General features: G+C 40.4%; 1 protein-coding gene across 1 annotated transcript in view; it reads right to left on the bottom strand.

The window, feature by feature from the left end:
• Positions 1–24,357, bottom strand: part of camta1a (calmodulin binding transcription activator 1a) — a 392,827-nt gene that overhangs the window by 29,968 nt on the left and 338,502 nt on the right. Inside the window, 6 exon segments of the mRNA XM_058762966.1 lie at positions 2,826–2,960; positions 3,246–3,372; positions 3,760–3,944; positions 3,947–5,992; positions 7,168–7,308; positions 12,406–12,559. Coding sequence (XP_058618949.1) covers positions 2,826–2,960; positions 3,246–3,372; positions 3,760–3,944; positions 3,947–5,992; positions 7,168–7,308; positions 12,406–12,559 — 2,788 coding nt within the window.

Here is a 24,357-nt window from a genome sequence, read left to right as displayed (position 1 = left end):
AACTAGACATGTTTTTAACAAATGAGTTGAAATGACTTGTACATCCAATTTGATTAAACTTACAAATTTAAGGCAGCAACTGAACTTAGACAAGTGTATGTAGTTCAGTTGCTGCCTTAAATTTTTAAGTAAGTTTTATACATTATATATATATATATATATATACTCACATATAAATACACACACGCACACATACATATAATGCAAAAGACATTGTATGTATGTATTTATAAGTGTGTGTGTTTGTGTTTTATACACTGTTGTCTAAGTCTAGAGTCACAAGTGCATGGTTGCCTGTGCTGTCTGTGAGATGTGAATGGACTGGTGTTGTGCTGAATGGAAACGGGGTTCTGAGAGGGGCCTCGGTCCTCTGTTGCTCCCTTTCTCTGCCTTCAGGGCTGTCTGCATTGCAGCTGTCCCTTTGCACAGGCTCCTCCACCATGCCCTACTTTACCCTGTCAATGCACACTGCAGTAGCAACACTCACCCCCACCTCCACAGACAAACAGCACCACACACAGGCACTGGCACTCTCTTTACTCAGACTCATAGGAGACAAAGCACTTAGCCTGTCCTTATAACACGCACACACACCTCCCAGATTAAATACCCACAGAAATCAGCCATTTAATAGATATGTGCAGTGACATACAGTAAGTGCATCTGTTGGTGTAAGCGCATGTGTCCCTCTTACTGTAATGCGTGATTATTTCTACTGGTTTGGCTTAGGCTTCTGCTCTCCAAACATCAGGCTTGTCAAACACATGCTGTATCTGAACGCTGGCCGCCACTCCTCGCTGCCCATCCATTCATCGGGATTGTTTGTCTTGGCTAAACCTCCTATCACCTGATCGGAGCAAGCAGATTAGAGCTTCGGACGTCAAATTGGCAGGCGTGTCGCTTTGCCCATATGCTCCAATATTTTCATAAGCTCTTTGACGCCACAACCTCAGTTTGAGACAGCCTGGGATGCGCTGAAGCATGTGTGCGTGATTGTATTTGGTTTGCCAGACTTTAAAGAGGGCAAATCCCCCACAGCGATGGTATGATTAGACTTAAACCCTTGCATTTAAGTTAACACTAACAGACTGGGACAGCTAAAGGACACTTTGTAAAGTTCACCATGTGTGCGTAAAGCAAGTTGAAACAGTACATTAGAAGTGTTTGGTGGTGGATCTTGGTCACGTCTTTTTTTTTTTTTTTGTCCTATCCTCTCCCAAACAGCTTCCAAAATAGTTAACCTGGTAAAACTTTAGGTTGAATTTGTTACCATTGGTTAATACATCAGCCAATATATTTGAACACTTCAAGACATCATGAAAATATTATGAATGAACATGAATCTGTTATTTTGGTTTTTATTTATATACTATTACAGGATTTTTATATTTTATATTAGCTTTTATTTTTTATCTTCATTTTTTAATTTTACTTTTAGTAATTTGCTTTTGTAATTTTTATTTAGTTTTATTTTTTATTTCAGTTTTAATAATTTTATAACTTCAGTGCTTGCAGCTTACAGTACATTCAGAACTTACAGATGTGGTCATAAGTTGACATTTCCCACGCAGAATATGCAAAATGTTTATAATGTTAAGGGATGATAAAAATTGCATATTGTTTTTTTATTATTTTAATTTTTTTTATTTAGTACTGTCCTAAATAAGCTATTCCACATACATACACCCCACAAGACAAAATAATAACCAAATTTATAAAAATGACCCCGTTCACCTGGATGATCCATGAATTATGATCCCTCTTATTTTGTTAAAATTACAAACATTTTGGATATTCTGATATTATGTAAACTTATAAGCAGGACTGTATTTTATTTCACTTAGATTTTTTCATTTATTATATATATTGGACTTCAGATTTATTTTAATTAATGATTTTTAATAGTCTTACTAACAGTCTTAATAGTCTTAATAACAGCACTGAGAAGAATTAACAATGAACAATAGTATACTTCTAAAAGGTTCATTGGCTAATTTAACAATTTTTAACAACCTTATTGCAAGGTTAATGTTGATCAAATCTTATAGAATAAATTACGCATTTTTGTGCAAAAAACACCCCAAAACCTCTGTATAAATACAGAGATACAAAGTCAAGCCAGATGTGAAGGACCAATCAGTTTGTCTTATGTCACGAAAAGCTCAAAGTCATCAGTGTACTATTTCCAGACTGCCCTTCCCCTTGACCCTAAAGTATTAACCACTTATATAAATTACTGCCTTCATCTCTCCTTTGTGCTTGCTATGCCTCAGATTACAGCACAAAGGGCAAAAAAAGCATCAAAAGCTCCTCCTGTTGTTCTTAAAGTCCTTAAACTGAAATTCTACCTGATTACAGGGTGGTCTGCACTCCCTTTAGCTCTGAATAACACACTTTACCTTTGCTTGTTGACCTCAAATACATATTCAGCACTGATGTTGATTGCTCAGATTTCAACAGAACTCAGAAAGCTTTCTTTGCTAAACATGCCCTCTGTCCCCATCTAGAGGTCAACTGTAAAGCAAACCTTGCACATGGACATTTTAAACTGCATCTTACCCTTCCTCAATCCAAATTTGTTATTAACACTCACTCTCTCTATCTCTGGCTTCATGACATACTCTTTTTCTCGATCAGATGTGCTTTTAATTTGTTAATACTGAAAATGGGATAATTAGAAAAGCCTTGGGCCAAGGCACCATTATATAACAACCTACTTCAAGTAGCTCAATAATCAGGGGTCACATAATAGGTTCCAGATTTAGTAAAGTGATATATATTTTTTTCTCTCACAAATGCAGAAAAAGACAGAAAGGAAGACCTACCGTCAAGTGACAGCCAGTCATGCTGGGATGAAGGTAGGGAGGGCAGTGCACGGGCTTTATACTCAAACACAACCGAGTTAGAGATGATTTGATTACTGACAGCCACCTGCAGAGTCACCAAGCCTGTGTCATGGGCTGCAGACACACACAACCCCGTAATTAGAGAGATCAGAGGAAATCACACTGACACCTATGAGAGTTCATGCAGTTCTCCGCCTTATCAGGGGTGACGTCTGAAGGCTTACAGGAATTCATTGCAATCTAGGAAAAGATTTACTTTTTGATGTTTATTTGAAGTATTGAACACATTATTCTTTTTACATTCTTTTTATAATCACATTAAAAAAATATGTACCTCTTAAAGAAAATATATTAATATTAATTAGTCGGTCACTTCTGTATGTATACATGTGAAATTACCGGGACAGTAGCAACGTAAAACTCCGGGCTGGATGAGGGAGGCAGGGACAGAGATCTGATCAAACAGACAGGTGTAGCTGCTGCTGTCTTCTTGCCATGGCCCTGTGATTAAGACCTTCACACCGCCCTGAAATATGGAGGAAAAAATCCTCACATAACATATGTATACTCAAGAAATTTCCCTCAGGAGAATAAACACATGCTATAATGCCATCTTGTGGAAGACAACAAGACTTCAACATCAATTGCGTTTTAAATGTGTTTCCAAGGGTATTCTGCCATCTTGTGGTGTAATAATGCAACGGCACTGGAGATGTTTGGATATCAAATATGGTACAAGTGATATTTTAAATAAGTAAAAATGTATAAATAATACTAATGACTATAATAATAATAATTAGTAGTAATAGTAGTAGCCTATTATCTAATATCATCTTCTTTGAGTATGTAATTGTAATGAAGGAAAACTTGAACAGCATGTATAATGTACAGCATTTCCTTCAAACAGACATACCTCTGGGTAGGACCACTCTGGAGAGTAGTCTGTGACCATGAAAAGTCGCCCAGTGGCCTGCAACATTCCCAGAGTGCCCTGGGCCACTGCTGCTGACACTACTTCAGCGACATGCATGTAGGCCAGTGAGCCTGTCTCTCCTGAGCCTCCGCCAGCACCAGCACCTCCACCTAAAGACTGGGGCTACAGCACGACTGGAGGCAAAGCTCTGAGGGGCTATATCCTGCTGCCCTGTTGGTTGCATCCTCTTGACCTTGCTGTTGGTTCCCACCTGAGGTGGCTGTTCCTTCCGACCCAGGCGGAGCCACCAGCTGGTGGGTGTATAACGTCCCTGCAGCCCCTACCGCTGTGGCTCCGCTGTCCACTGAGATGAAATCGTTGATGAGGTCAGAAAACTGGTTTCCAAAAGAGATGTCAAAATGATCCAAGCTGATTTCCATCCCCGTGCCTCCTCCGCCATTGGCTCCAGCCCCACTAAGCCCGTGGTGAGTGTTGTAGAGCCCCTGTACCAAATTAGCTCCCTGAAGCAGTGGCTGGAGTTGCTGTTGCGAGCTGCTGTTGGGCCCACTTGTGGTGGTTCCATTCCTCAAAGCCACGGCCTCAGCTCCGGCTCCGTTATCAGAGCTCTGCTGCATGAAGTGATCTGTTCCTCCGCTCTCTCCGCTTCCTCCTCCGCAGGCTTGTAGATGATCCCCAGACTTTAGGATACCATCTGTCCCATTTTCAGTGGCACGAGACTGGCTGGACCCAACATTGCGGTTCTGATCCATGCCGACCACTTCCTCATGCTCAGGACCAAGGCCTGGGAAACCTCCTTGGTACTGAAGAAGTTGCAGTGAGCCAGTCTGTCCTTGTCCCTCGGTGGGTGAGCCTCCATTGCAGTTGGGTATATGTTGGCCCTGGTGGGTGTGATGGTGGTGGAGGTGGCCATTGCTACCAGGAGATTCGGTCTTTACAACCTGCAGACCCATGTAGGCCCCGTCAGTGGTATTATGTTCCAGAAGGTGGCCCTTCTGGCTGGAGCTCTGCCGGCCTTGCTGGTTCTGGGCTGTCTGTGGTGCTTCTTGAAGAAAAAAGCTTGGAGATCGGTTCTGGTGAGCTAGGTTGTTCATTGCCTGGCTATAACTTACTGCTGTGGCACCGGCGGAGTAGTCCTGCTTCGCATCGATGGCGCTGAAATCCATCTGCTCCAGGGTGGTGCTTGGACTCAGGCCCCCTCCAGAGGGAAGCAGAGTGGCAGCAGGGGTCAAGGTGAGTGAGTTCTGGGAGCCTGAGCCGCTGGAAACGCTACAACTTACAACTGGCCCCACTTGGTAGCTCCCTTCTTTGGCCAGCTGTTGCTCGAAGGAGGTGTCCTCGGTCTTGATGTTCTTCACCAGTGCAGAACTGAAGCCGTAGTTCGAATCGGATATAGTTGGTGAGCGTTGCAAACCGTTGGTGCTAGCTGTTGAGGAGGATGAGGCACTGGATGTGCCATTCTCCTGCTTTAATCCATTTCCCCCATATGTCTGGCCCTGCTTCGGGTTGTTCAGGAAGCAGTCGGGGTCGAAGTTCATGGTGGTTTCTGGGATTTTGATGCCACTGGAGTCTAGGCTGTTGGAGAGGACAAGCTCCTCAGAGACGCCGGAGGCAGAGAGCATGGACAGCCCATCTGCTCCGGGACCACCTGTATCTGCACTCCCGCTTCCTGGAAAGGCAAACTTGTGGCTGTCAGAGGTGACTCCTAAGACCAGGCTGTGAGAGGTGGCATCGGGGCCCATAATATGGGTATTGTGGCCTCCAGTGGGGGACATGCTGTAGACGGGATCCCCAGTCACCTCAGACATGAAAACACTCTGGGATAGGCTGCTCATAACAGAGGCAACATGGCCCATGCCTGTGACCGCTGGGCTGTCAGCCATGTCGGGGTCAGAATTCAGCCCGCTGCTGATGGACACAGGGGAATTCTGGGTCGTGTCTGGCACTTCCACCTGATTGGTAGAGGAGACCTCAGTGCTGTTCTGGTGCAGCAGCGCAGGTTTGTGGACCTTGCCGTTGCGTTTTTCACGTACGTTCCCTCCTCCTGCTCCGCTGTTTTTGCTGCTGTGGCTGTGTTCTGTCTTACCCTCGGACACATCATTATTCTGGAGCTCAGAGTGGGTGCTGCTGTAACCACCTGAACGGGGGTCCACTTTGGGAGAGATAATGCGGTGTTTGGCGCTGTTACACTTATGATGCACACTGCTCCCAGCACCTGCAGAGAAAGAAAACAGCTAATCATTTTCCAAACTAAGAATTATTATTATTATTATTTTGAATAATAATAAAAACAATGTATTATTATCATTATCCAAACTATTTTATTAGAATAATGAATATCTCTGACCCCTAAGTGGCATTATCCCCTTTAAAATTAACATTATTACAATTATCAACAGAATCACTAGTATCATCATCAATATTTTTCATTATCAATATTATTAGTATTGCATACACAACACAAATGTGGACATTAACCATTCTATTGCATTCGGAATAATTCATATTCCTGACTCCTTAATGACATTCCACACTTTAAAATTAACGTTATTCCATTATTATTAGTATTGTCAATATTTACTTTCTTATTCACGACAGTATCTAAATGAACTCAATCAGCAATATACCCCCCCCTCCCTATTTTTTATTACATTGAAACTACTTTTGAATAATACAAGGCATATGATAATAACTACACTACTGTTTTATATATGACACCACTATAAGAGTCTCTGTTTGCTTTGTACATCAAAAGAAGAGCATTTCAAAGAATGAGCCGCATAATGTCTTTGAAATGGAATAAAATGCTTTGATGCTGATGCTTTGAATGAACATTGAGATTAATTTACGTCTTTATAGAGACCATCAATCATCAATATTAATCGTTTCACAAGAAGCCAACACATAGCTTTCCCGTTTTGTTAATAAATGGCTGATGTGTCGCATTAGTCATTTTACTGCACACTTGGCAATTGAATTTTATATGAACATACAACAAATGGCAATCCATCTACCCCACAATCATTTGTTTTAAACACGCAATTCAATTTGCTTCAGAGTAACGGCACCCTATAGGAGCAACACCATGGGATTGTAAAGTGCTGTGCTGGATATTTGTGATGAAGTCTAAGGTGAAAATTCATTTGTTGTATGCTTGATACACAGGAACATTACGCCCCCCAGTGGTGTCATTGCAACAGACAGCTCAATAAATCAGCACATCTGTGAAATGTTCAGCCTGGACGCTACTCTAATTAGGCTTTCAGCCTGCTCTACACTCACCTCATCTTTTACAGTTCTTGCAGACATATGTAAAGCACTACCCGCTCCCTCCGTCTCTTTCTGAAGGCCTCTCTCTCCCACACCCCAGCCCTCCTTTCTGTCCCTTACCCAGAGTGCCAGTGCAGAGGCAGTTGTGAGTCCGGGGAGGAGGCTTGGTCTGGTGGCTGTCCAGTATCTGCTGCACCAGCTGCTCCACAGAGAAGCCAGAGCTGCTGTTCCCATTGCTGCAAGTCCACTTGATGCCATGAACTGCCGAGGGAGAGAGGAGACACAGTCGTCAGCCCACCAGCCGAGCCTTCCAGCCCTCCCCCGCCCCGCCTGTGCACTACATCCCTGACCTTACCTCGGAGCCAGACTCCATATCAAAACCACTTTATCCGGAAAATGAGTACTACGAGAAAAAGAGTCATACTTTTTGGTCTACTTTCTGACCTCGGACGGGAACACGGAAAGTTCAAGAACAGATTTGGTCCTGTTAAGGGTGAATTTTCAGCTGACGTGGGAGGAAAAACACAGAGCAAAAGTCTTCCTCATTTCACTTCAGCTGAAGTAAAAGCCCCAGCCCTTTGACAAGGTGCTTTTTGCAGTTTGCGCCCTCTGTTGCCATCACCGTTTCCAAGCTCAGCCTCTCTCCTCTGAGAAAAAGAACATGACAACAACTGGAATGGTAAAATGGCAAAAGGAAAAGAAATGCAACAAAGGAAATGTGCTGATCTCTGGAGAGGAACGGTATTTAGAATATCAAACAGCATCGAGATACCTTAATACGGCTTGTGCACGCTTTGCTACTTCAGCGAGCGTAACAAGCTGAGGTGAGATTGTATGTGGAAGCGAGGGGAGGAAAAGGGAGGCGAAGGGAGAAACAGACACAGAGACAAAAATAGATAAAAGAGACAAAAGCGTTTGGCTTGAACTCGCAAACAGTGCTGCGTCACCAGCCGGAGCAGGCACAACAGTTGTCACATACACAGCAGGTTTCTCTGCTCTGCTGAGCTCTGCCATTCCGCGCTTGGCCAGAGAATCGCAGCGGCGTTCCATAAGCCATTACACCAGCATGACCATGCTCGAACAGACAAATCAATCTCACAGCGTGAGCCTGAACCAGAGTCGCAGCACAAGGCAGGTCATGTAATGAAAGGCCAAGCTGGTTTGGTGGATATGCCGTGACATCGGCGGGTGGCGTTGGCTGCGAAGATCTGAAGAAGAATCCTCTGATTTAGACTTGCAGGGATTCTCCCGCACTTCAGTCCAAAGTGGCCTGCCGTTACTAATGCAGTTCTTCAAACTATCGCTCCTTTGCTCAAACAGCCCATCTGGCAATGTTCCTTGTGTCTGCTCCACCACACACAGACGCAGAGTCTGAGTATCTCCGAATTTTGTTGAGAAACAAAATTAAAATTTTCCTAGTGCAGCCATGCCTAAACTGGGGTGCACACATCCCTGGGGGGAGCACAGAGTGTCCTCCGGGGTGCTCAAGAAAATACTTGGTAGTTGAAATTGAATTTCATGTCGTTTCAGCTGCCCTGTTATTGATCTAAAAGTATCTTTTAAAAATTAAATTGTTAAGGCAAATTGTAATTAATAAATATTTAGATAAAATATTAATGTGAATGTTAATATAAAAATATAATATTAGAATTCTAATAGTCTAGCTTGCAAATCATATTTTAACGCAATGTTCTGGTGAAATGTATACAAAAACATTTTAATTAAATATTTGTAATAATAAAATGGATTGGATGGAAGTAATTAAGATTAATAAAATATCAGTATAATTGAAAATATAAAATATAATAAAGGTGGACAAATTTAATATATGGCATATTAAATTACAAAAGAAACTTTTAAACAATATTTGTTCAATATTACATTTATTCTTAATTATATTTACGTTTACAATTACATTTGCGTATATATTATTAATTTTATGGCTTTGGAAAACTGCTGACAAATCAAACGCTGCTGACAAATCATATCAAACATTCTCTCTGCCAGCCACATCCATATCCACAAGCTCAAAGCACCTCATAACCACACCCATCAACTTGTATCTTTAATCGCAGCCTATCTCCAGGAAACATAAATCACATCGGATATCTCGCACCCTGCTGTGCGTGTGTGTGTATGTTTATAACCACTGTCTGATCATCTGCTCATGCAGCAGTGAGGGGGCTTCAGGCATGGCTGGTCCCCGGTCTCTTAAATTACATCAGCGGAGAGGAATGAATCAGGCCAGTGCGTTCTTCTCTCCAGCTGTAGTGTGACTAAGCAACCGTTGCCTTCCATGACCTGCCATCTAACCTCTGCTGCACACGCCTACTTCAACATGAAACCATGTTTGCAATCTATTTTACTAGGGTAAGATGATGTATTTCTAAGTTATAATAGATATCCAACAACAAATCTAGAGCCTTGATCTCATCCATCAAGAATTCATTAGATTTTGAAAAGTGTTCTCTATATGACAGTGGTTGAACTAAATAAAAGAGGAACCAAAGAGTTATTGGTGAAAAAAGGAATTATTTACCTTTAAGAACAATAGTGAGATATTGTCAAAAAAAAAAAAAAAATTAAGGATTTTATTAAATGTTTCTTATAATGCAATAAGGTAGACTTCTAGATAACAGCAGAACTTAAAGCTTTGATGGTGAATTAAAATACATCTCAGAAGCTTTGTAAAAAACTTCAAAATCACCCTGCATAACAGAGCTTGAAGGCAAAAATAACTAATCTATATTTCACACTACAATGATGAAACGCTCATTTCGTGCAAAGCAGGTGCTGACGCAACCTCATCACTGATTCATTTCTACGATGTCTGATGCAAATGCATTAAAAATGTTTAAAGCGGAGAAACAGAAACTTCTCCGCAACCTATCAACAGTTACAGAAGTCTTTCTCTGAGGACTGTCAGTCGAGGAATGCACCGCTCCTAACGCATTCAATCCCAACTGCACACCTCGTCCCGTTAATGAATGCAAGCTGTTTGCGTATGATATGGGTCACTCAAGGGAACACATTGGGTTTGTAGAGCTGCTGTATAATGCATCCATGAATTATGCATGGCTAATATGTTTACAATGAATCTCTGACTATCAACAGGCTGCACATCTGCAGCGCCACCACTAGGTGGTACTGTTGCTCTTCAGATGAGCTCACATCACGGATGGTTGTTTGAAGATTATGAGGGTGAATCTTGTGGCCCAATTAGCCTAGGCTCAGTGCACTGGGCCCGACCGGTGGAAGACATCTCGCACCTTTGCCATTGTCCACACCATTTGCAACGTTAATGACCTGCATGCATTACGGCAAATGGCTTTGAGGTAGATCAGGCATGGAGTGTAATGAACACATTAGTTTACTGCACGTGTCTTAAAGTCAATGTGAAAGGGAGCTCTTAAGTGATTGCCACGAGAGCTCTTAAGGGGATAGTAACACGCGGCAGCGATTACAATGTCAGCTGAGCTCGTCTGTATTCTCCTCGCTGACATCCTGTGTCTAAAAGTGCTGACGCGAAGGATCCGACTTCATATATTCATTACCTTGACAGCCCTGTCCTAGTTCAAATGATCAATGCCAGGCATCACATACAGAGACGTGTCCTCATAAGACTCTGGGTAAACATGATTATATGCATGCCGTCGTCCCCTTTTTTTACAACATCCTCATTAGACAGGTTTCCTCTGGTCAATTCTGTGACCTAGACCTGTCGTAGACAAAAACATAAACACAGTGTAAGCATAAAGCACAGGCAAAGCGGTGCTGGACGTGTGAAGGGATTTCTGGCGAGTCAGACACTCTTCTGCCCACTCACTGGCATCAATCAATACATCACTGCTCTCCTCCACTGACTGACTGGAAGCCAACGTGCTTTATCACTCTGGACAGTGAGACACAGACAAGAGGCTCCACTGACCCTGGGACACCCGGGCGCCTCGGAGTGGGTGAGGTAATAATCATGTCAAGGCTTCCACATGGAGACTCCTGCTATGAACAAGGGCACAAGTTGCAGCAGGTAACACTGGCCTGGAGTAGGCTGAGCTGGGAGAGACTAACTTCTCATGAAACATTGTATAACTAAAACAGCACCGGGCTTGCATAAATAATACAGAAATTACAGAAGACAATGTCAAGTATCGTTAGGCTAGTTTACACTGCCCTAACCAGCACCAGCAGCTGTTGGGCTTTGCTGGAACAGTATTGCAATCCTTTTTGTGTTTGTTGGGGCAGTGTGAACCACAATGGAGACTGATTTCTCACAATGGCCTTTTCTAGACTGCAAAACATACATTTTCCAGAAGAAAAAAAAAATGAAATAGATTTACCTGAGATGCAAATTTGCATCTAATATTATTCTGTAAAATGTAATAAAGATAAGTTACATTAAAAATGTGAAAATCAATTTCAAGATTGATTGCATTTTATACATTTTTTTATTTAAGCATAAAACTGACAAGACACTTATCCCACGAGACAATACACAAGACTGGGTTCACGAGAACGAGACAAGATTATTTGACTTTTTAAAAGAAATTCTCAATGATGAAATATATAGGGAAAAATAGTCTTTTGTTCAACTGAAAATCAAAATGCAACAAATATAGGTGCATTTTGAAATCAGCTTGTACTTTATGATATTAAACTTTTATTTAATGAATTATATGCAGTAATAAAAAACATGTAAACACTGCAAAATATTTTGCGAGGATATCGTCACGTTCTCGTGAGACACATCGGACCTCGCGAGATCTCGTCACAGCCCTACATAAAACTCATTAAATGTATTTTATTTTCTATACATTACCTTATATATTTTAGTAATAAACACACGCACGCACGCACGCACGCACGCACGCACACACACACTTCCATTCAAAGGGTTAGTACTTTAAAAAAAATTTTTTTTTACGTAAATACTTCTATTCACCAAGGATGCATTAAATTAATCAGAAATGACAGGAAAGACTTTTATATTATTAAAAAAATCTATTTCAAATAAATGCTGTTCATTTGATCTTTCTATTCATCAAACAATCCTGAAAAAAATGTTAAGGAGCACAACAAAAACATATCAAATGAGAAAAGAGTTTAAAAAAAAAATTGTACAACATATTTAAAAATATTACCGTGTTTTATAATGTATTTTTGATTAAATAAATGCATCATATAAGTAAAAAAAAAAAAAAAGAAGAAGCGATCAATAAGTTAAATTATACTGACACCAAACCTTTGAATGGCAGTTTGATAATGGTATTTCTTGAGACACTGTTTGCAGTGATCACTTAAAACATGCATAAAAAGAGACAGGTTATGCATTCAGTTGATGGAATGTGATTGAACACTCACACATGGGTTTCAGCTGGCCAATGAGTTCTTCCTTCGTCCATTTAGCCCATTCTTTCTTGTCTGTATTGATGGAGCACAGGATGGGTCCACATGGCTTCCCACAATCCTCGATAGCTGGCACATTCAGGTAGTGGACCAGGACAATGTCTGGGTTCTGGGGAAAGGACAGGACCAAGAGACAGAAAGAGGAAGAGAATAAAGAAGATGAGGTGTGGTGACTAGAAAGGTCTGACTGAAGAAGCAGTAGTACCCTGGAAACAGATACATACATATAAAAATAATGAATAAAAATTGTGTTAATGCACGTTTAGCATATTTGGCAGCTAGCCACTTGACCACATTTATGGAGTGACTGAAATAGAGAATTAAGTGAAATATGTCATTCACTGCCTGTTCTTCACCATCATTTGAGGAATTATTGCTAGAAAACACACAAACGTCTCTTCTGTATAAAATTGCTTAGAGTCTGCTTTCCACAGGCAGTACTAGCACAACATTAATTGCACAGGCAAATAGCGCTGAGTCTTGTGAATAAGGTGTAATCTACAATAAGCCTAATTTACATAGAAAGGAGGCGTTTGTGCTGAAAAGAATGACAATGATTTAATTTAAATACACAGCCTCGTTAAGCCAAGAGCGGCTAGTGAATAAAACCGTTTGTGCGCAAAAGTGGCGCAACTGTTTACTGATGGTACATAGTGCCAAACTTATTCACAGAGAGGATAAACCAGGAACAGATTATCCCAAACAGGGATCTTCAGGTGAACACAGGAGGAGTTGTGTGAGGCTTACAAAGCACCTGTTTTTTTGGTAACATTACGGTTGTCAACTCAAAGTAAGGGCTTAGTGTATATATATATATATATATATATATATATATATATATATATATAAACAAATTCTATCAATTTGAAGTCAGCAAGTGTTCGCTGGATACATTTTGACAGCTTATGAATAAAAGCATTGTTTAAAGCATATCTAGCCAGAGTGAATAACATCAATTCTGTTCTGTAATCATAAATAGCGATGATTACAAAGCGTTGTAAACAGTCACAAAACAAGCAAGCGGTCCCTTGTCACCACGGAGATTACACACACACACTCACAAAATCTCACTCGTTCCAGCACACCAACATTTGAATGTCATATGAAACACAGATACATAACGCATACACGAAAACCAAATCCGTACACTGAAACACTGAAGAAAACTGTCCCTTTCATTAGCATTTTTATTAGTTTTATGAGCATTACGTGCTGAGTGAATTGGGGGCTGCGGTTCTGCGTTGCCTCCCGGCCTGCAGCATTACACTTCGACGTACATGCGCAAAATCTATGCGTACTGCATGCTCAATGGGGTAATACACACAAAGAAAGACATTCATACAGCCGCTGGCACTTTTACAGAAAGCACCATGGTAACCACACCTGATCATGGCCATGTCCGAAAGCTAATAAATGCTGCTTTAGCAGGCAGTATATACAAAGGTAAGGGAAAACATTTGCAAAACATTCTGTCTTTACTACTAAAATACTTTCACCTGGTCAGAAGATAACATATATATATATTTTATAATGATAAATAATAATAAATAATACAATTTAGTGGTACATGTATTAATAAATATATTTATAACATTTCGATTAACCGATTAACAAATGAGCCAAATATGCATAAATAATATAATATAATATAATATAATATAATATAATATAATATAATATAATATAATATAATATAATATAATATAATATAATATATAATATAATATAATATAATATAATATAATATAATATAATATAATATAATATAATATTGGCCTCAAATATAGACTTTATTTTCATATATAAAAAAATTATTTTGATTTTGGGGTGAATTATGACCCAGACATTTCTTGGGAAATTCACCAATATAAGAGAAATCCAGGCTTAACATATTTAGACATCATGATGCATTGGAAATCTGGTCTAAAACCAGTATTAATACTAAATGCTGCCTGTTTAGCCGTTGATGGAAGCTGCTTTAGTTTCAGACAAATCTTATGTCATACTAGACATCTCTCAACCCCTCTATTACAGTGCTGTTGACCAGGCAGGTTCAGACTGACATTTCCTCTCTCAAACAGTCTTCTGACTACAACTGAATGGACTGCAAATCACAATTAGAAAGAGCATTGACGATCTCTGCGTGGGACTAACAAGCCTTGAACAGTGACCACAGAGAGAGGGGACAAAATCTGCAGGACGGAAAAGGGCGACAGAACAAATCAAAAGCTAAATTCAGAGCACTGAAAATCAAACAGCCCTGTAATTCACAGCGAGAACTTTTGATTGAACTCTTCAACCAGCACACTTGATATTCAAAGTGAATGTGTCAAGGTGTTTGAACAGCACCTTTGATGGATTAAAAGTAAAAGATTTGATTTAAAATTTAAATCCATAGGAAATCTGTCTTCATGAGAGGATTTTAAAGAGTAAGTTCTGGTGTATTATTCTCTTTCAAGTGGATGGAGGGAGCGTGCTGGACCGGTGTTTGGTTGGGGAGGGCGAGCTGAGGACGGTCTGCTGCTGTGGCCGTGAGCTTGACGAAAAAGACACCAGCCCTACATCTCCATATGGCACAAGCAGCTGTGGTGAGCACCAGGCCATGCCCTCAATCCTTAACCAGCATGAGAGGGGTAAGTAAAAACCAGACACACATAAAAACATTCTCATACAGGTGAAGATATGGGTCAAAATGTCTGGTTATATTTTACCCCAAAATTAAAAGAAAAAATAAGATATATCTAAATTAGTTTTGCTTAAAGAAGTTTTTTTCTTTTCTTTTCTGCATTATTTTCATGGTGAAGCACATTTAAACCTCCATCTCTAATTGTCAAAATTAATTTTTTGTAAAGTATATAATACATGAATAAAAAAAAAAAAAAAGCAATAATATCTACACATATATACTACATACTGTTACGGGTTGTGGTTGTGGCATAAAATAAAATGAATATAAATGAATATTAACTTATACATTACATTAAGAATGGACAAAAACAAATGGAGAACTGAAGGCTTTTAAAGGAACAGGAACAAAAGAGCAAACAACATAATTAAACTCAGGTGGGGACAATGAAACGATAATTAACTAACAAGGAACGGAACTAAACCAAATAAGGACAACGGGGACTTCAGACGGGGCAGACACGTTACAGTATCTTCCCCTCCCGGTAGGCGCGTCCCGCACCGTAACAGTACAACCGGGGAGGGGGGGTGGACGCCCTGGATGCCGGTGCAGGACTGGGATACTAAGGAGGCATCCAGGGTGGAACAGGAGACTCTTAGTGACCATGGCGGGTCAGGAGGCTTGGAAGGCCATGGAGGATCCAGGGACTCGGGAGGTCTAGGAGGAGCAGGGAGCATGGGCGGAGCAGAATTCACTGGGGAATTCAGGGTTTTTTTGTCTTTGCGTGGAACTTTGGGGGCGCTCTGGCAGCGCGAAGCTGGACGGAACCAGCGGAGACTCTTGAGGGCGCTCTGGCAGCGCGGACACTAGAGGGCGCTCGGGCAGAGCGGATTCTTGGCGGCGCTCTGGCAGCGCGGAGCTGGGCGGAACCAGCGGAGACTCTTGAGGGTGCTCTGGCAGCGTGGACACTTGGGGGCGCTCGGGCAGCGCGGAGACAGGGAGGCGCCTTCGTGGCGCAGGCACAGGGGGGCGCTCTTGAAGCGCGGACTCTTGGATACGCTCTGGAAGCGTGGAGGTAGGGAGGTGCCTTCGTGGCGCAGGCACTTGGGGGCGCTCTGGAAGCGCAGAGCTGGGCGGAACCAGCGGAGACTCTTGAGGGTGCTCTGGCAGCACGGACACTTGGGGGCGCTATGGAAGCGCGGAGCTGGACGGAACCAGCGGAGACTCTCGAGGGCGCTCCGGAAGCGCGGACACCTGGGGACGCTCTGGCAGCGCGGAGCTGGACGGAACCAGCGGAGACTCTTGGGGGCGCTCTTGAAGCGCGGACTCTTGGATGCGCTCTGGCAGCGTGGAGCTAGGGAGGCGCTTTCGTGGCGCAGGCACTGGGGGACGCTCTTGAAGCGTGGAGCTGGACGGGACCAGCGGAGACACAGACGAGCTGGACGGGACCAGCGGAGGCACAGGAGAGCTGGACGGGACCAGCGGACGCACAGGAGAGCTCTTGCGAGGAGCTGGCACTGGCGGGCGCTTGCGAGGAGCGGGCATTGGTGGGTATGTCATCCCTTCATATTCTACTAGAATTCCTAAGGGTACGTGAGCTTCAGTTGGCAGGCGTGCCATCTTCTCTGTCGGCGGGATAACCGCACTTCTCAGCGGGCTTGCCATACTTCTCGGCGGGCTTGCTGTATTCCGTGTCGGCGGGCTTGGGTAAGCCACGAACGGCGGCCAGAATTTTCCCGCGAACGGTGGGTTTGGGAGAGCCGCCCATGGCTGTCGGTCCATTACCGCGATCGGTGGTGGGCTTGGCAGCCGAACCGGCCTGAACTTTGCCCAGCGGGCCGGGACCAGCCGCAGACAACGGCGTCCCGGAATCAGCGGCGGCAGGCTGGTGCAGGCGACGACTTCCATCTTCAGTAAAGGTCCGTTCTTCTGTTACGGGTTGTGGTTGTGGCATAAAATAAAATGAATATAAATGAAAGGCAGGAGAACGAAACGGCTTCAACGCACTTTTTCCCATTTATTAACTTATACATTACATTAAGAACGGACAAAAACAAATGGAGAACTGAAGGCTTTTAAAGGAACAGGAACAAAAGAGCAAACAACATAATTAAACTCAGGTGGGGACAATGAAACGATAATTAACTAACAAGGAACGGAACTAAACCAAATAAGGACAACGGGGACTTCGGACAGGGCAGACACGTTACACATACTCATATATTGTATATAATATATAAAGTACTTAAACATATAATGAGTTATAATACATAATCTTTTACTCTGTTTAACTGTATAAATTATATATATATTTTAGTGCTGGGCAACGATTAATCGCGATTAATCGCATCCAAAATAAAAGTATATTTTGGATGCGATTTATAAATATATCTGTGTGTATTGTGTATATTTATTATGTGTATATAAAGACACACACATACAGTATATATTTTGAAAAGATTTACATGTATTTACATGTATATATTTATTAATATAATTTATATGATATATAAATATATTTAATATATAAACATAACACATTTTTCTTAAATATATACATACATGGGTATGTATTCATATATACATAATAAATACACACAATACACACACATATATTATGTACACAAAAACTTTTATTTTGGATGCGATTAATCACGATTAATCGTTGCCCAGCACTAATATATTTATATATTAGTGCTCTCAATCGATTAAAAAAACAACAACTAATTAATCGCATATTTTTCTGAAATTACTCACGATTAATAAATATTTAACTAATAAAAATCCCACATACCAGCAGAAGCCAATACATCCATGACCACCCCGCACATGCACACACACACACGCACACACATGCATATTCCTCTTTTTCGGTCCCTCCTACGCTGACACATTCGTCCCTGTTTTACAATGCACGTTTGGCAGACTTACAACCCATCCAAATACAAGTAATCTGTGAAGCTGTGCTTCAGTCGTAAATTCAAGAGTGAGCCAGAAGCGTATGACATCTACGGCTCACTCCTTTCTCGCTCTGTCTCTTCAGAGAGCTTTTACGCACCCACACAATCACGCTCGCACCCCCTCAAGACCCTCGCTCTCTTTCCGATGGCACAACAACACAATGAAAATGTGGAGTGTCTTATAAATCTATCAGGATGCAAACTTAATTTAATTTAATTTCCTGCTGGCTGCTCTCTTTTAATAACGCAAGTTTTCATCCAACAAACTAAAGAAGGAGGAAACTTTCAGCCTGGATACTATTTGGTGGAGAAAATGGGATCTCATTAAGGTATTGATTAATTGTGCAATGTAATCTTTAGGCCATGTTTGTGGTACACCTCCATGGAGAACCAGGGCTTGCTTCCAGGTTTGTTGATGTGGGAGAAGGGGGCCGAAGTTTGGATAGAGTTGCAGCGTGTGCAGGGCTTGTGGTATTGCGCAAATGGCATTTTTCATTATTAAAGGCATTCATTAGAGCTCAGCACCTTTACGCTAGGCTCATCCCTGGAGTGCAGAGGCGTGTAAATCTTGTACAACCGGTCCACAGAACCTGTATTTATCCCTTGACTTCACTATTTAAGAGCATTAAATGCTAAATGAAGGTAAAAAAAAAAAAAAACTTCATTAGGAAGCATTCAGTGCTTGAATTCACAGAAATCGTTTTCTTACTCGAGTCTTTTTCATTGGTAAGCAAGAAAAACAATTAAAGCTTGTTGGTTTTTTGCTTTAAGCCTGCAGAAAGAAAGCAGATCTCAATTCTAAAGGTGTTTCTCTGTGTATTTGTGTGTGTGTGTGTGCACGCGTCTGGGGAACACACAGGTACCTGGAAGCACTGTGGTAACCTGGCAACTAGTAGCTGGACGCCCACATGCATGAAGCCAATGTGGTCATGAGTGCTGCCCCATAGCTGGCCCTGAGTGCTATAAATATCCACTAGTAATAGCTTCAGGGTCATTACTGCTGCTCGGGCCTGCCTCCAGCCAGCATCAACTCCAACCTGAAGGGCTGGGAAGAAGGACAGGGTTTCAAATAGGTATCTGCATATTACGGATGATTTATTGCGGCGTGGGACGGCGTGTTCTGGCTGATAAGTTCCTGTGCGTATTAGATTGTCTTTGAGTTGGACTTGTTTGAAAGCAGGTCATTTGGGCTTCATATTTAGTTGGCGCTGGTTCAGATTTGGACACACGAGAACATTATGTTTCTTGTTTTGAAGCAGGATTGCTGCTTCCGGTCATGTGAATGAGTCACTCCCGTTTTTATGTCCCCATTAAATATAACTAAATAAACTGTATAAAATATTACACTCGCATTTTGTGACATACATGACATCATCCTGCAGGAAGTGACAACTTTTTGGTGTGTAAATGACAGTACAAATATATATATATATGACCCGTTTTGGCAAAATAAGTCGGAAGTCGCAACATTCCATTTTAAGATACGGGCTGATAATGTGGAAAAACAATGAAAAAAAATCGATTTTTCTTTTTTTGGCTAATTTCAAAGACAGACATTCAAAAATAATCTCCCAAAGTTTCGTAGTCCAGATAACTGAGTAAAGGTATTTAAATGACTATTAAAGTTGACTTAAAGTTTTACTAAATTCGCTGGAAATGAACATTGCTTTTCTCAACTATCCCCTGAAACTTCACTATCTCTGCTCTCCAAATATGGTGTTAAACGTTGTATAAAACCAGTCAAAAAGCTTAGAAGTGTACACAAACAGTGACATAAACACTGATCATTTGTCAATGGGAAGCCCCGTTTCGGCTGACCGGCACGCGATTGGTCCAGCCATCCTCCTGTCAGACTAGCAGCGCTCTGTGTAAACAAGCTAGCAGATCTCCTCAGAAAGATACTTCACACACACACACACACACACACACACACACACACTGACACACCCTCTCTCTCAAGCAAAAGATTTTTAGTAAATCTTTGTAAAAGTGCCTTTTAAAATATTTATTCAAATAAATACTTTAAAATAATTTGAGCTTCAGCCTGGTTTAATAGCATTTATATATATATATAAAAAAACCCTTTGGTCAAATTAAGCTTAAAAAAAAATAGTTTATCCCTTTAAAAGCAATGGATTTTGAAAGATATCAACAAAAAACGGGCAAAAAACTTTAAAAGCGATTTTCTCAGGTTTTCAATTGGAAAAAGAGGGCAGACGACCATAATTCAAATGGGTGTATCTTTAAAACCATTCAAAGTATGACTTTGACTAGGACATTTTAAAGCTTATGGTCTCCTCTTTCCATTGATACCAAAATCTCAATTTTGAAATTTGAGTCGGATTTTTTGCTGAAATCCGATTTTTTTGCGCTGTTGTTCACATTGTCATTTAAATGCGACTGCCATCAGTCTCATGTGTGAACCGTATACAGCCCTGAAGTGACCCGCATGCGCAGAAGAAGACGTGAAGTCAGACGCAGCGCACTATATTTGCAGAAATAAAAATGGATGCTGCTCGTGTTAGCGTGTGTTTTGCAATTTTTAAGTTAATGTGCAATCGGAGCCTAAATGACGAAGTGATAAGAACAATATTAAGAGAGCACGATTTCCTCCAGCACAGAATTGTGACGTCTGTCGCATTTCAATGACGTAAAAATCTCATGAAATGCGACATGGCCGTTCAGACTGAAGTCGCATTGCCAAACATCAGATATGTATTCAATTTAGGACCACATATGAAAGTGACCTGGGCCTGATTTTGAAAAAATCTGATTTGTGCTGTTCAGACTGTCATAAGAAAATCAGATATGGGTCACATTTGGGCAAAAAAGTCGATTTTGGCCACTTTAGCCTGCAGTGTGAACTATTTTTTAGTTAATAGTTAATATGTTGCAGCACTGTTTTAGTGTCTTGGAACATATTTGTCAAGATATTTAGTTATGAGACACTAGAGAAGCAAAGTCCCCATATTTGACTTAAGAGACGCATACCAATTTCTGCCTGGCATCACATCCTATTAATCTTAATCTCAATCATTGGTGTGAATTTGCTGCCAGGAGTAGCTGTTTGAACTACAACAGACAGGGAGAGCGTTTTGGAAATTATAGCGCAACATAACTAGCGTGAATGCTAAAAACTTAAAAGCTGAAAGAGAAAGTCTTGGCACTGGAACAACAAGAACCTCATCGAGGTTAAATATCTTAATTAAGTTAAAAAGCACACAAACGAGTCCAAGAGAAGAAAGAACCAGTGCTTATGTAGCTCTGAGAGAAAAAAAAAAAACGTCAGCGAGGAGTTCAAAGCCGCAGCACAAAAAGACACGGCCAAGCGCTGCACTCGGTTGACAGGAAACCCCTAGAGGATTGTGGGAAAAAAGCATGGGAGAGACAAATCCTCTGACTCATTTCTTGTGAGCGTGGTGAGGAACATACCCACTGGGTGTACAAGCAGACCCATTTCACTAACCCATGTTACATAAATCACAGCACTTCTGATATGCCGCAACAAATATTTAACTTTTTTGTCTCCATCTGTCTCACTATTTTTAACTTGATAGAAGTGTTGTGCTCTCAGAGTACCGCTGGGCTCAGTTCTGGAGGAAGACGATGTACTCCAGACATGATGTAGAGGTCAGAGTCACAGTGGAGCATCAGGATTGTTCTCTCTCCGAAAAAAAAAACAGCAACCTTCAAAAGAATGGAGCGTCTAACAGGTTGTAACTGATTTCACTGGAGTGAAATGGAAATAGTTGAGAGTGTAAGGATGTGGGTGAAGTTCAGCATTTAGAGTGTGTGAAAGCAAGAGAGAGTATGTACAGTATGCTAATGTGAGTGTGTGATACAATGTGGGCACATATAATGACCAATCCAGGTGTCTAAATGTGTTTTAGGTGCTGCTGTAAGTAGAAGAAAGAAAGTCATGCCAATGTTATTTTAGTATATATGTATACTACTATACAATGAAAAATAAATAGTGTTTATAAAATTAATTACAAAGACAGCAAGTAACACAATGTAGTAACACAAGGTAACACAAAAATATAATTTTGAAGTAGAAAGGTAGAAAGACTAGAATATAATTGTCTTGTAAAACAAACTTCAAAAATTATTTTTACAGCGTTTTTTGATCATATTTTATTAATATTTTAATTTAGATTTTTTATTTTCTGTTCATTTCAATAAAGTTTTAGAAATGTTTGTTTTTATTCATTGTTATTGAACAAAAATAAGAAATGTTGCCTTAGCAATTAGCTGAAATAAAGTAACTTAAATATAGTGATTCATATGTTTTTTTTTTTCAATCCCTCGGTTGAGGCAAAATGTCCATCACATCAAACAATTTTGCACCCATAAATCAATTAAAAATAAATAAATAAATAATATGCTTTTTTCCAAAATCTTTTGTTTTGTTTTAGTTAACAATAATAATCACGAGTCATACAGGCCTGAAACGACAAGAGTGTGAGCAAATAATGTCAGTCTCTTTAAAGGGATATTTAACCCACAATTTACAATTCTGTCATTATTTCCTCTCTCACATGGAATTTTAAACCTTATTTGCAGAACAAAAATGGTCCATATAAAAAAAGTCAAAACAGTGGACCCCACTGACCCATTGTAAGGATATATTTTTAAAATATGTTATTTTGTGTTCCACAGAAGAAAGAAATACATACCGCTTTGGACCGTCATAAGGGTGAGTAAATGATGACAGAATTGTCATATTTAGGTGAACTGTCCCTTTAAGAGTGCGTGTGCTATACAAATGCAAAAGTCCACACTCATGAGTGAAAAAAAGAGAGTGTGTGTGTGTTTATGAGCGAGAGAGGTGATTAAAGCCTTGCCCTGGCGGGTGCCCTGGCTGTGGCATGGTGATGGATGAAGCAGTGTGTCCGTCATTAGGCAGTAGGCTGGCCCCTGGCACCCACACCCAGCTCTTAAATGTATCCATACCTCGCTGTCCCCCAGTGCTGCTGTTCATTTCAAGGTCAATTGACTCAGTGCTGCGCCGGGCACAAAACATCCCCCTTTCTTCATAGTTTTATTTCCCATTACTGACTGGTGTGCTTGCGTGTGTGTGTTTGTACATAAGTGCTTGCGTGTGTGGGTGTATATGACACGTCAAAGCCGATGGTGTGCAGCAAATCCCCTACAGCTTGTGTCTAGTACAGAGGAAGACCCTTCTATGAACCCTTTAATGTTTATGAGCCTGTATATGCAAAACACTTTAAAGTGCAAGTTGGCAAAAGTCAGTCACTTTGCACGCAGTTATAAAGCAATGATGTCACTTCCTCCCAGTGCCACCTGTTTAGCACGGCAACAGGCAGCAACATCAGTCTCACAAATGGGAATTTCCATGTACAAGGTTCAAAATGAATTTTTGCCAACAGCAAGTGGATTAAGAAAGCTTACCAGCCATGAGTATTTATTTCTTGCATATTTGCAGAAAACAAATGGAGGTCAGTGTGTCACTCGCAGCAAAAGTCTTCATGTGAAACGCTATCTTTAATGTCATACTCATATTTTTGTAGCAAAAGCCAAGTAAAGTATGGGTGTTTCTTTAACTATATGCATATTTGGCTCAGTGGGCTTTATGTCTATGTATACAGTACACTGAGTTCTGTCATTTTTTCTAAAATTAATAAACAATAATTCCAATTTTTGATTGTATTTTCCAAGTTTAAGGTTTAGGAAAAATAAAATGAATAAAGAAAGTGTTTATAGGGGAACATTTTTTGATGCAATGGAAATTATGCCACAGCTAACATAATCAAAACAGATATTAATCACTATATTATTATTTTACTAGTAATTCATATTTTTAATGGATTGACCAAGTTTAAAATTTAGGGAATGAATGAATGAATACAATACAATACAATACAATACAATATGTATTATCATCAACAAAGTTGTTGACGAAAAACTGACGAATGTTTTTAAATAATAGATTTAAATAATTCTATAATTATTTTACTAATAATTTATATTTTTCATATACTGACCAAGTTTTAATAAAATTATTCAATAACATATTTTATAAAATATTTGTATTATTTATTATTTTGTACATCTCATTCAAGTTAATTTGGATAAAAGCGTTTTGCTAAATGAATAAATAAAAATGTAAAATCTATACATAAAAAGCATTTTAAAAGTAGAAAAAAAATGACCTTCATATACAGTGACAAAAATAAAAGAAAAAGTTGAAATCTGTTTTGATAAAAAGCAGTCCCTGGGACATACAAGTGCAGAAAGTTGAAGAAACACCCATCTAACATGCTTCTGTTGGTGAGCAGCAACATCAATACTAAAAATCAT

This window comes from Onychostoma macrolepis, chromosome 23, assembly GCF_012432095.1.
Source record: "Onychostoma macrolepis isolate SWU-2019 chromosome 23, ASM1243209v1, whole genome shotgun sequence".
NCBI classification, from domain to species: domain Eukaryota; kingdom Metazoa; phylum Chordata; class Actinopteri; order Cypriniformes; family Cyprinidae; genus Onychostoma; species Onychostoma macrolepis.
Note: the sequence above shows the minus strand (reverse complement) of the source record. Positions and strands in the feature narration are given on the sequence as shown.